The sequence below is a fragment of the Tamandua tetradactyla genome, chromosome 7 (assembly GCF_023851605.1).
Source record: "Tamandua tetradactyla isolate mTamTet1 chromosome 7, mTamTet1.pri, whole genome shotgun sequence".
Classification (NCBI taxonomy): domain Eukaryota; kingdom Metazoa; phylum Chordata; class Mammalia; order Pilosa; family Myrmecophagidae; genus Tamandua; species Tamandua tetradactyla.
This window is the reverse complement of record NC_135333.1, coordinates 144154372-144166489: the sequence shown is the minus strand read 5'-3', so window position 1 is coordinate 144166489 and position 12118 is coordinate 144154372. Positions and strand designations below refer to the sequence as shown.

The following is a 12118-nucleotide window of genomic DNA, read 5'->3' as shown; positions in this document are numbered from 1 at the left end:
ATTCTTTTTTTCATCTCTTCTAGTGTATCTTTCATCCCCATAAGCTCAGTGATTTGTTATTTCAGACTTTCCATTTCTTCTTTTTGTTCATTCCCTGCCTTCTTCATATCCTCCCACAATTTATTGATTTGGTTTTTGATTAGGTTTTCCATGTCTGTTCGTATATTCTGAATTAGTTGTTTCAGCTCTTCTATCTCGTTAGAACTATTGGTTTGTTCCTTTACTGGGCCATATCTTCATTTTTCCTGGTGTGATTTGTTATTTTTTGCTGGTGTCTAGACATTTAAATTACCTTAATTAGTTTATTCTGGTGATTGCTTTCACTTCTCTTACCTAGGGTTTTCTTGCTAGATGAATTTGTTGTCTATCTGTTCTTTGACCTTCAGTTCAGCTTTTTCTGGACCTCTAGCTTAGGTTTTGTTTAACAGAGGATAATTTTTCAGTTCTTGTTTTCTTGTTTCTTGCCCTGCTTGTATGGTGCTTCTTCCCTCCCCACCCTTAGGAGGGTCTACGTAGGTATTATAGACTCCAGCCAGGTTTTTCTGGACTAAACTGGCCTCCTATCAGGGGCAAGGAGTCACCTGTGTCAGTTTTCCCTGAGGGTGAGACCTAGCAGGTTAAAAGACTTTCCTGTGAAGTCTCTGGGCTCTGTTTTTCTTATCCTGCCCAGTATGTGGCATGTCTGCCTGCAGGTCATACCAGCAAAAGATGTTGCAGCACTTTTAACTTTGGAAGGCTCTCCCTGCTGGGGGTGTGGTGGAGACAGAGGAAAGGTTGTAGGCTGGTTTTAATGGCTTCAAATTGCCAAGCCCTGGGGTCTGAGTTTCTTGATGGAGGGATTCCACCTAAGTTGGGCTTCACCCCTCTCCTGGGGAAGGCACACGCGGGAGATAGCCCTGAAAGCAGCCCATTTCTGCCTATACCTGGGGCAGTTGCAGCCTGAGAAGTCCCGCTGCTGAATCCAGAGGCTGCCAAGTCTCTGTAGAGACACAGCCACTAAAGCCTCTGTTTCCTCCCCTTTCCTCTTTTTCCATGAGCCCAATGAGCGACCTCTGCCTTGACCAGGTTTAAAGTCTCTTTCCTTTCTCTCTGGGAAGCTGCCTGTGGGGGAGGGGCACCAGACGCCGCCGCTGCAGCTTGGGGAACTCACGGTTTTGGGGAGGCTTGCAGCTGGTCCAGCTGGTCCCAACTGGGGTATGCTGTGTGTCCAGTATCTGACGTGGCTCCGGAAGCTGTTCGGTACTGTTTCTGGTTATTTAGTAGTTGTTCTGGAGGACGAACTAAAACGCGCACATTGCTAAGCCGCCATCTTGGCCCCTACTTTTAGTTTTGATGCTGTGTCCTCAGACTCTTTTTTTTGTTTTTCATGGGCAGGCACTGGGAATCAAATCCATGTCTCTAGCTTGGCAGGCAAGAACCCTGCCTGTTGACCCCCATGGCCTGCCCCCTCAGATATCTTTATTTGATTTTTTTTTGTGATAGTTTTAAATAAAGCAGTTTCACATAAGTTCTATCTAAAACATTATTCTTCTTGAGTTTGTTGGAGTGATGATCAATAAGGATGACAATAATATACATCCCAAAAATATAAAAGTTCTGTTTGACTTCCTAAATTTTTTATTTTTGTTTTACCTGCCTTTCAAAAGAAAAATTTTAGTGTTTATAGTTACATGGTAATCTGATTGGAATGGAACGATGACTGGTCTTTCCATTTGAGGTGACCTAAACCATGGGAAAAGCAAAAAATAGTATGAAGTCTGCTTAATTAAATTAGTAATTGAGAAAATTTGATTAAGTATTTTTTATAGATTTTGTTGAGATATATTTATGTATCATATATTCCATCCAAATTATACAATCAATATCTCACAGTTTATTCATTTAGTTGTGCAATCATCACACTCTTACACAATTTTCACTAATCCAAAAAGAAAATTACCAGATGTAGACAAAAAAGGAAATCCCAAACACCCCATATCCCTTATTTCTCCTTATTATTGACCCATAATATGTGTCATTTACCTGTTACTGTTAATGAAAGAATTTTAAATTATTACTGTTAACTGTAGTCCATAGCTTGCAGTAGGTAATTTCTCCCCATGTACCATTCTGTTATTAACTCTGTACCAGTGTCATTCATTTGTACCTGTTCATGTGAGTACTTATTTAATTTTGTAGTGTTATTCTGTGACATATATGTGACATGCATGTCTCTAAACAATACCTTTCAACCGAGATCACCTACAGTACAGCACTATTTCTTATATTCCCATTAACGAGCTACCCTCACCCCATATCTATTTCCATACATTTTAAGTTCAACCTTGTTATACATTCTGAACATATTAGTTTTCAGAATGTGAAAACTTTTCTAACTCCTGTCTATTTCTTGGCATTCTATATTCTACATTTTAAGACTATGAGTTTACATTTTCCAGTTAGTTCATATTAGTGAAAGCATATGATATCTGTCTTTTTGTGTCTGGTTTATCTCACTCAAGATTCATCCATGTTGTCACATGCTTCAGGACATCATTACTTCTTACTGCATTTTGTGTATCCATTCATCTCCTGATGGGCATTTGGATTGTTTCAACCTTTTGACAATTGTGAGAATTGCTTCTATTTGAACACAGGTGTGCAAATGTCTGTTTGTGTCCCTGCTTTCAGATCTTATGGGTATATACTGAGTAGCATAATTGCCGGTCATACAGCAACTCAAAATTTAGTTTTATAAGGAACCACCAAATTGTCTTCCACAGCACTGTACCATTTTACACTCCCACCAAGAGCAGTAAATATGTGTTGCTATTTTTCCACATCCTGTCCAACACTTGTAGTTTGCTATTTGTTTCATAGTGGCCATTCTTATAGATATGAGATGATATCTCATTGTGGTTTTGATTTGCATCTCCCTAATAACTAATGAAGATGAACATCTTTTCAGGTGGTTTTTATCCATTTGTATTTCCTCTTTGGACAAATATCTATTCATATCTTTTACCCATTTTATAATTGTATTATTTGTCCTTTTATTGTTGAGTTGTAGAATTTCTCTATATGTACTGGATATCAAACCCTTATCAGATATATGGTTACCAATATTCTCTCACATTGAGTTGGCTGCTTTTTCATCATTTTGACAAAGTCCTTTGAAGCACAGAAATGTTCAGTCTTGAGGATTTCCCATTTATATATATTTTTTCTTTTATTGCTTGTACTTTGGGTATAAGGTCAGAGAAGTTACCTCTTCTCACTAAGTCTTCAAGATGTTTCCTTATATTTTCTTCTAGGAGTTTTATGGTCCTGGCTCTTATATTTGAATATCTGATCCACTTTGAGTTAATTTTTATGTAGGGTATGAGGTAGGGGCTCCTCTTTCATTCCTTTATATATGGATATACAGTTCTCCCGGCACCATTTATTGAAGAGACTATTCTGTCCCTGTGGCTTGACCACTGTGGCTTTATAATAAACTTTGAAGTCAGGAAGACCTCCCACTTCATTATTCTTTTTCAGTTTTTTTTTTTTTTTTTTTGGCTATTCAAGACATTTTCCCTTCCAAATAAATTTAGTAACTAACTTTTCCAATTTTGCAAAGTAGGTTGTTGGAATTTTGATTTGGTATTGCATTGAATCTGTAGATCAATTTGCATAGAACTGACATCTGAACAACCTTTAGCCTTCCTATCCATGAACATGGGATGTCTTTCCACCTATTTAGGTCTTCTTTGATTTCTTTAAGCAGTGTTCTATAGTTTTCTGAGTTCACATCCTTTACATCCTTGGTTGAGTTTATACTTAAGTTCTTGTTTCTTTTAGTTGTTTTGTGAATGAAACTGCTTTTCCTCAATTCCCTCCTCAGTTTGTTCATTCCTAGTGTGTAGAAACACTACTGATTTTTGTGTCTTGATCTTGTATCTGCCACTTAGCTGAATTAGTTTATTAACTTAAAGAGCTTTGTTGTAGATTTCACAGGATTTTCCAAATAAAGGATCATGCCATCTGCAAATAATAAGAATTTTACTTCTTGCTTTCCAATTTGGATTCTTTTATTTCTTTTCCTTGCCTAATTGCTCTTGCTAGAACTTCAAGCACAATGTTGAATAACAGTGGTGACAGTGGGTATCCTTGTCTCTTTCCTGATCTCAGAGGGAAGGCTTTTGGATCTCCCTATTAAGTATGATGTTGGCTGTGGGTTTTTCATATATGCTCATTATCATATTGAGGAAATTTCCTTTGATGCCTGCCTTTTGAAGTGTTTTTATCAAGAAAGGATGCTAAATTTTGTCAAATGCTTTTTCAGTGTCAATTGAAATGGTCATGTGATTTTCCCTTTTTTATTTGTTAATGTGATGTATTGCATTGATTGATTTTGTTGTGTTGAATCATACTTGCATGCCTGGAATAAACCCCACTTGGTCATTTTTCTGGTTTGCTAAAGCTGCTGAAATACAATATACCAGAAATTGACAGGCTTTTAACAACGGGGATTTATTAGGTTTCAAGTTACAATTCTAAAACCATGAAAAATGTCCAAAGTAAGGCACCAAGAAGAGGACACCTTCTCTGAAGAAAGGCTACTGGCATCTGGGACACCTTTGTCATATGGGAAGGCATATGGCTGGTGTCTGCTGGTCCGTTGCTCTTAGGTTTTGTGGCTTTCAGATTCTGGCGTCAGTAGCTCTTTTGGCTTCTGTATGTCCTTGCTTGCTTCTCCAGGGGCTTTCCTTTCTTTGTTCTTTCTGGATGTTTTTCTCTTTTATCCTCTCAAAAAGGACTCCAGTAAACGATTAAGAGCCACCTCAAATTGGGTGGATCTCATTTCAATTGAAACAGCCTAATCAAAATGGTCCTACCCACAGTAGGTTTGTACCCATAAGAATGGATTAAAAGAATACAGCATGGCCCTTTCTGGCCCTTAAAACTAGCACAGTCATGGTATATAATCCTTTTGATCTGCAAGTATTTTGTTGAGAATTTGCCATCTATATTCGTAAGGGAGATTGGCCTCTAGTTTTCTTGTCATGTAGCATTTTTATTACGTTTTGGTATTCGAGTGATATTAGCTTCATAAAATGAGTTAGGCAGTGTTCCCTTTTTTTCACTTTTTGGAAGAGTTTGAGTGAAATGGTGTTAATTCTTTTTGGAATGTTTGACAAAAGTCCTCTTGTGAAGCCATCTGACCCTGGGCTTTTCTTTGTAGGGAGGTTTTTGATGACAGATTGAATTTATTTACTTGTGATTGGTTTGTTGAGGTCTTCTATTTCTTCTCCAGTCGATGTAGGATGTTCATGTGTTTCCAAGAAATTGTCCATTTCATTTAGTTTGTTGGCATACATAGTATCCTCTTAATGATCTTTTTTATTTCTTTGGGATCCTTGGTAATGATCCCGCTCTCATTTCTGATTTCATTTGCATCTTCTCTCTTTTTGACTTTGTCAGTTTGGCTAAGGGTTTGCCAGTTTTGTTGACCTTTTCCAAGAACCAACTTTTAGTTTTATTGATTCTCTCTATTGTTTGTTTTCCAATTCATTCATTTCTGCTTTAATCTTTACTATTTATTTTGTCCTACTTGCTTTAGGGTTAGTTTGATGCTCTTTCTTTACTTTCTTCAGTTCACTTAATCCTTTGGTTTTATCTCTTTCTTCCTTTTTAATGTAGTCATTTAGAGCTATAAATTTCACTCTCAGCACCACCTTCAGTGCATCCCTTAAGTTTCGATATGTTGTTTTCTCATTTTCATTTATCTTCAGATACTTACTGATTTCTCTTAAATTTCTTCTTTGACCCACCGATTGTTTAAGAGTGTGTTGTTATAACCTCTATATGTTTGTGAAAGTTCTGATTCTTTGGTGGTTATTGTTTCCAGCGTCGTTCCTTTATGACTAGAAAACATGCTTTGAATAATTTTAATCTCTCTAAAAATATTAAGACTTGTTTTGTGCCCAGAATATGATCTATCCTGGAGAATGTTCCTTGAGCCCTTGAGAAGAATGTGTATCCTGCTGTTTTAAGATGCAATGGTCTCTATATATCCATTAGGTTTAATTAATTTGCATATTATTATAGGTTCACTATTTCTTTCTTGATACTCTAGTTGTTTTATCTATTGAAGAAAGTGGTGATGTATTGAAATCTCCCACTATTAATGTAGAAACAGCTGTTGCTGCCTTCAGTTTTGCCCGTGTTTGCTTCATGTACTTTGAAACACCTTGATTGGGTGCATAAACATTTATGATTGTTATTTCTTCTTGATGATTAAAGTGATTGTTATTTCTTCTTTGTATTTAAAATCTATTTTATCTGACATTACTCTAACTATTCCTGCTTTTATTTATTTATTGTTTTTGGTTATTGCTTGCATAGAATATCTTTTTCTATCCATCCATTTTCAACCTATTTGTATCTTTGGGTCTATACTGAATGGCATATTGATGGATCATATCTATTTTTTTATCCAATCTGCCAATTTGTGTCTTTTGATTAGGGAGTTTAATCCATTAACATTCAATGCTATTACTCTAAAAGCTGTCCTTACTTTATCCATTTTATCCTTTGGCTTTTATTTGTCAGATCTAGAATTTTTCTCTCTTTTTTATCATTTTGGTTACTTTCATTGATAACCATCATTTTTATACTCTCCTCCAAGTCTTTCTCTCCTGTTTTTTTTTCAACTGTCAGAATTCCCTTTAATATTTCTTGCAGAGAAGGTTCTATATTAACAAATTATCCTAGCATTTGTTTGTATGTGAAAATTTTAAACTCTCTTTCACTTTTTTTCTCCCTCAGAGAAGGACAGCTTTGCTGGATAAAGAATTCTTGACTGGCACTTTTTCTCTTTCAGAATCTTAAATGTATCATACCACTGTCTTCTCACCTCCATGGTGCCTGTTGAGCAGTCAGCGTTTAGTATGATGTGGCTTTCCTTGCATGTGATGACTTGCTTTTCTCTTCCTAATTTCAGGACTCTCTCTTCTCTTCAGCATTTGATAGTCTGCTTGGTATATTTTGGAATGGGCCTATTTGGATTTATTTTATTTGGAGTTCATTGGGCTTTTTTGATTTTTGTATTTGTGTCTTTTATAAGGGTTGGGAAGTTTTCCCCAATTATCTCCTCAAATAACTTCCCTAGCCCTCTACTCTTCTATTCTCCTTCTAGGACACCAGTCATTCTTCTATTTGTGCACTTCATGTTGTCATCATCTCCCTACGATTTAATTCAGATTTTCCCATCATTTTCACTATTTGTTCTTTTGTGCATTTGAATAAAGCTGCTCTGCCCTCTAGTTTGCTTATTCTTTATTCTACCTCATCAAATCTACTGTTGTGTGTCTCTAGTGTATTTTTCATTTGATATACTGTATCTTTCATTTCCATAAGATCTGATTTTTTTCATTTATTCTTTCAAATTCTTCTTTATGCTCTTCTTGTGTCTTGATATTGTTTATCTCTTTAGACAACTCATTAAAGTTATTTAGGAGATTTGTTTAAACATCTTTGATTAGTTGTTCCAAATCATATGTATCCTCCAACTTTTTGATTTTATCATTTGGCTAGGCCATGTCTTCTTTGTTCTTATGGTTGTGATTTTTTGTTGGTTTCTTGGCATTTGTTTATCTTGTTAAGGTTATTTTGAGAGTTGGTTTCCTTCACTCATCTAAGATTTTGTTTTTGCTTGGGTTTATGTTTAAGGTCTTCTTAAGCACTTGGTTTGTTAGTAATTCCCAGCCACACCAAGGTCAGGGCCTAACTCAGGGGGAGCAGCTCTTTCAAGAAGTGTGTTGGAGGATGGGCAGAGCAGTTTACCAGTTTGCACTTTCCCAGTCTACCCACCAGATGGTGCCCTTGGGCCACCTCTTCTCCTAACCCCACTTCTGCATTTTCCTGACTGCGGCTGCCTGCTAGGTAAAAATCCAGTAAAGGCAGCAGGTCCCTAGGTGCACTGGAAGCTGCTGGCTTTGCTGGCTTGAGGGGTTGTGAATGGACACCATGCATTACTGTGAAGACTCTATTATATAGGTGCGATGGTCTAGTGATTCCCAGCCTCCTGTACGGAAAGACTCTAGACTGCGGGACTGGGAGATTTGACTGCACCAGCTATTAGCCCACACGGGAGTGCTCTGCTTTGCACTGTCCAGCAAAACCCCCTTTGGAGATGGGGAAAGGGTCCTTGGCATTATAGTGCAGCTGCCTGTCCCCAGCCTCTCTGCCCATGTACTCAGTGAGCACCTGGGTCCTGTGTAAAAGGGATAGAGGCAGCAGGAGTGTCTCTCTCCCCAGCTAATTGTTAGATCGGCTCTGCTTTGTATCCCCCTTCATCCTGAGCTGAGGGCTTCCCAGACTTCCTTAGGTGCCCGCAGCAGCCTGCCTCAGGGATGAGGGGTAGGCACTGGGCACTGCAGCAGGGTCTCTGTATGAGGCTAAAATGAGTCCACTAGGCTGGGGGGCTGAAAAGATTGCTTTCCCACCTCTCCCAAGCAGAGATGTGCTGTTTTTCGGCTGCCTGACTTGGCCATTGTGCTGTGGTGCATGCAGGCCTTAGGGATGGTCACGATTGAGTATACTCACCCTGATTTCTCAGTCCTAGTTTCTCTGCTTTTCCATCCAGGTCTTCTTTATATAATGCAGAGATCCTCTGGTCACCCGGACTCCAGAACTCCTACTTTGGTTATTTTCTGTCTGTTCTCTCAAATATTATTTTTTTACTATCAAAAAATTTTTTTTCTTTGTTAGAGTTGTAGAGGGTTTAAAGAACAATAATGCATAAAATACAGGATTCCCATACACCACCCCACCACCAACACCTCGAATTGGTGTGGAACATTTGTTGCAGCTGATGATAGTATATTTTTATAATTATACTATTAATTCAAGTTCATGGTTTAAATTAGGGCCCACTGTATATGTAGTGCAGTTCCTTATATTTTAAAATAATTTTAATTTGCTACTAGATATACAATCTGACATTTGCCTTTTTAATCACATTCAGATATATATTTCAGTGCTGTTAATTGTGTACACAATGTTATGCTGCCATCACCACCATCCATTAAAAATCCTGAACACTTCCGAATGTGTATCATCCTTGTACAGGGGCCATGCCTATATCTTCTGTATGGTTCTAATTTTAATATCTGCTGCCAAAGTGAGCATGATCAAACATTATGAATGGGTTGTATACATAAAATTTTAAAAATTGCTTTAAGGATGAGAGGTGTTTTTATTTTTTAGATTTTTGATGGGAGGGTTGAATGATTCAATTTCAGTTTCACCTTCTTCTAACCACACTCCCCAGTGGTGGCATTCTTTTTGGGGTAGGTAAAATGCCTTTTGTAGGGCAGCTCTTGAGGGATGGGACATCATAATCTCCTCCTCCTTTATTCTGACTTTATAGAAGGGAAAGGCAGCTGGAAATAATGTGGTGACGATCACTAAAATATAAGTGCATTACTTTATGGGAAATAAGATGTGCTTTATAGATTAAATAATTAAAATTAAAAATTCTAAATAATGGATATTCAAGAAGGAAATCAGAAATGTGTAAGTATGTTTTGCCACTACTGTGTTAACTATTGCATTGTTCTTCTATTTTATGGAAAATGAAATTGTCTTTCTGTTTCCTCTTCTCAGGAAATTGTGGCCGCAGAGAAGAAGAAACAGGCTGTTGCAGAGCAAGTGTTGACAGACCACTTATCTAGGTGAGAGTTAGTGACTGGTAATGCAAATCCATCTGGAAGGTTCTCATTAAGTTTCTTTTTCATGCACAGCACTCATATCCTTGGTGAATCAACATGAGGCAGATTCGGAGATTCCCACGTGTTCTCTGTGCACTGCATCCTTACTGTTTTAATAATTTTTCAACAGGACTCCTAGGCCAATAGAAATACCTAACAGATTCATTTATTAAGTATTTTGGTCTAAACAACCAAATAAGTATTTCCTAAGAACTTAATGGGTCATTTGAAAAAAAAAGAATACACATAAATTGAAAGAAAAATTTGTAATTTTGTTCTAAATAACCACAATTACATATTAATGGGATATCTGCACCTATTGGGCATTACACAGTTTCTCAGGCCTTGGGATCATTTAGGATACTGCCATCCTCACTTTGTGTTCCACACTGAAGTTCACTTGGTACTTGTTATTTTTCATAACAGCAATTGCAGAAAATTCAGCTGTATAGAGATAGCAATGTCACATAATGACTTGTTGAAACTGTAAATTACATTAAGCTAGCAGTTTTCATGGTGTCCAACAGATATTAAGCATCACTGTGTTTCCCTCAACATTAAAAATGTCACACAGTGTTTCACAGAGTTCACTTTGGTACTTCAGGGTTTCTTGGTGCATAGTTTGAGAACTGTGGTGCCGTCAAGAATTTAAAAGCTTACCTGGCTTAACAACACTTAAATAACCCTTAGAAAACCATATAAACTTTTAACATATGCAGTGCTAAATTACATGATAACATGTAAATATGGTAGAATTTTGAGATAGGCAAAATAGTCTGGAATGTCTTAAAGGAAGAAGACTCATATTTCGCTTTGGAAAAAAGTTGCCTAGATAGGTGGCAGAAAGAAGGAATGATATTCTACCAGCATGTTTTCTCAGTAAACTCTTGGAAACAGCTACACTTGAGTCTCCAGTGTATCTCCTTCCATTATTTCTTGAACTCATGTAGAATCTCACCTCTACCGTTTCATCACAACTTCTTCTATAAGATCACTAATGGCATCCATATTGCTAGACTCATGGTGATTTCTCAGTTCTCATTTATTATACCCACTAGCAGCATCTGTCTCTGTTGGAAACTTTCTTCTCTTTAAAACATTTTTTCCCACTTGGCTTCCTAGACCCCACATTTGGGTGGTTTTCTTTCTCCTTTCCAGTCCTTCTCAGTCTCTTCCTTGTTCCTCTTTTTCTTCTCAGTCTTTAAATGTGGGCTTGGCCAAGGGCCCTGTGCTTGGAATGATCTTTCCCCAGAAATCCATATCGCAGTTCACTCACTTTACGTCTTTATTCATCAGTCGCCTTGATGAGGCCAACCTTGGCCACCAAATAAAAAATGTATAGTCCCTACTCCTAACTTCATATCATCTTAGTACTTTATCTTTCCTCCATAAAACTTTCAGATATATTACTTAACTTATATTTTAGCTAGTTATCATGTTTATTGTCTGTTTCCCTCTTCAGAATGTGAGTTGCATGGGGGCAGGGCTCTCTGGATGTTTCATTCACTGTGTATTCTCGTTGCCTAGAGGTATAGTAGGTACATAGTAAGTACTTGTTAATGAATGAATGAATTGATGAATGAACATGAGAATACTTAGCTAGGAGTCAGTAGAACTTGATTTTAAGTTCAACTATGTGACTAACTTGTTCTTTACGTGTTCAAATTTTCCTTCTGTCTTGCTTTTTGCCTCTCCAAATGCACATTAAGACTCCTTATAACCCTAACATTCTGTATGACTATTTTTAACATAGAACTATTAAATAAAGTGAAAATAAAATAAGCACCACTTCTGGGGAAATGTCAGCTTTTAAAGTGAAATTTAAAAACTATATTAATATTCAATATCAAAAAGAAAATTTGGTTTGTGAAATGGCACTCTAGTGAATAAGGTCTATAGTATGTGGTAGAGATGTACCAAATTCTTCCTGAATGTTCCAGCAAATGGAGTAACTCAGTAAATTCTTCAAGCTGTTTCACCTTTATACTTTGAAATGGCTCATCGAAACGAACCCAGGTCTCTGGCATGGCAGGTGAGCCACCTCTGCCACTGAGCCACCGTTGCCCGCCCATCATGAAATATCCTTTTAAAATTGTCTGCTCATGTATTCTTTTAGTCAGTCAATCAACAGACTCACTCAGACTTGGGATTTTGCCAGATAAGTAGGAAAAAAGCCACAGAGAGCAAGTTAGTGGAATAATGGGTGGGGACTTTATATTTAGATGAGTCGTGTAATCCAAGTTGGGTAAGGAGGGGGTAGTTAACAATTCCTTCTATTATAACAACAATAACAACAAACTAAAAAACACACTACAACTTCCATATTCCTTATATTATTATTATTTCCTAAGTGCACAATCAATGGCTCCTGATATACTCAA

At 37.3% G+C, this 12118-nt stretch overlaps 1 protein-coding gene and 1 pseudogene across 11 annotated transcripts in view; one reads left to right on the top strand and one right to left on the bottom strand.

Moving 5' to 3' along the window:
- Positions 1 to 12118, top strand: part of CAPS2 (calcyphosine 2) — a 94766-nt gene that overhangs the window by 34779 nt on the left and 47869 nt on the right. For all 11 annotated transcript variants that reach the window (XM_077111457.1, XM_077111459.1, XM_077111454.1 and 8 more), the window contains one exon: positions 9634 to 9701. In XM_077111457.1, the coding sequence (XP_076967572.1) occupies positions 9634 to 9701 (68 nt within the window). The remainder of the gene's footprint in view (positions 1 to 9633; positions 9702 to 12118) is intronic.
- On the bottom strand, positions 9055 to 9154 carry LOC143643027 (U6 spliceosomal RNA; annotated as a pseudogene).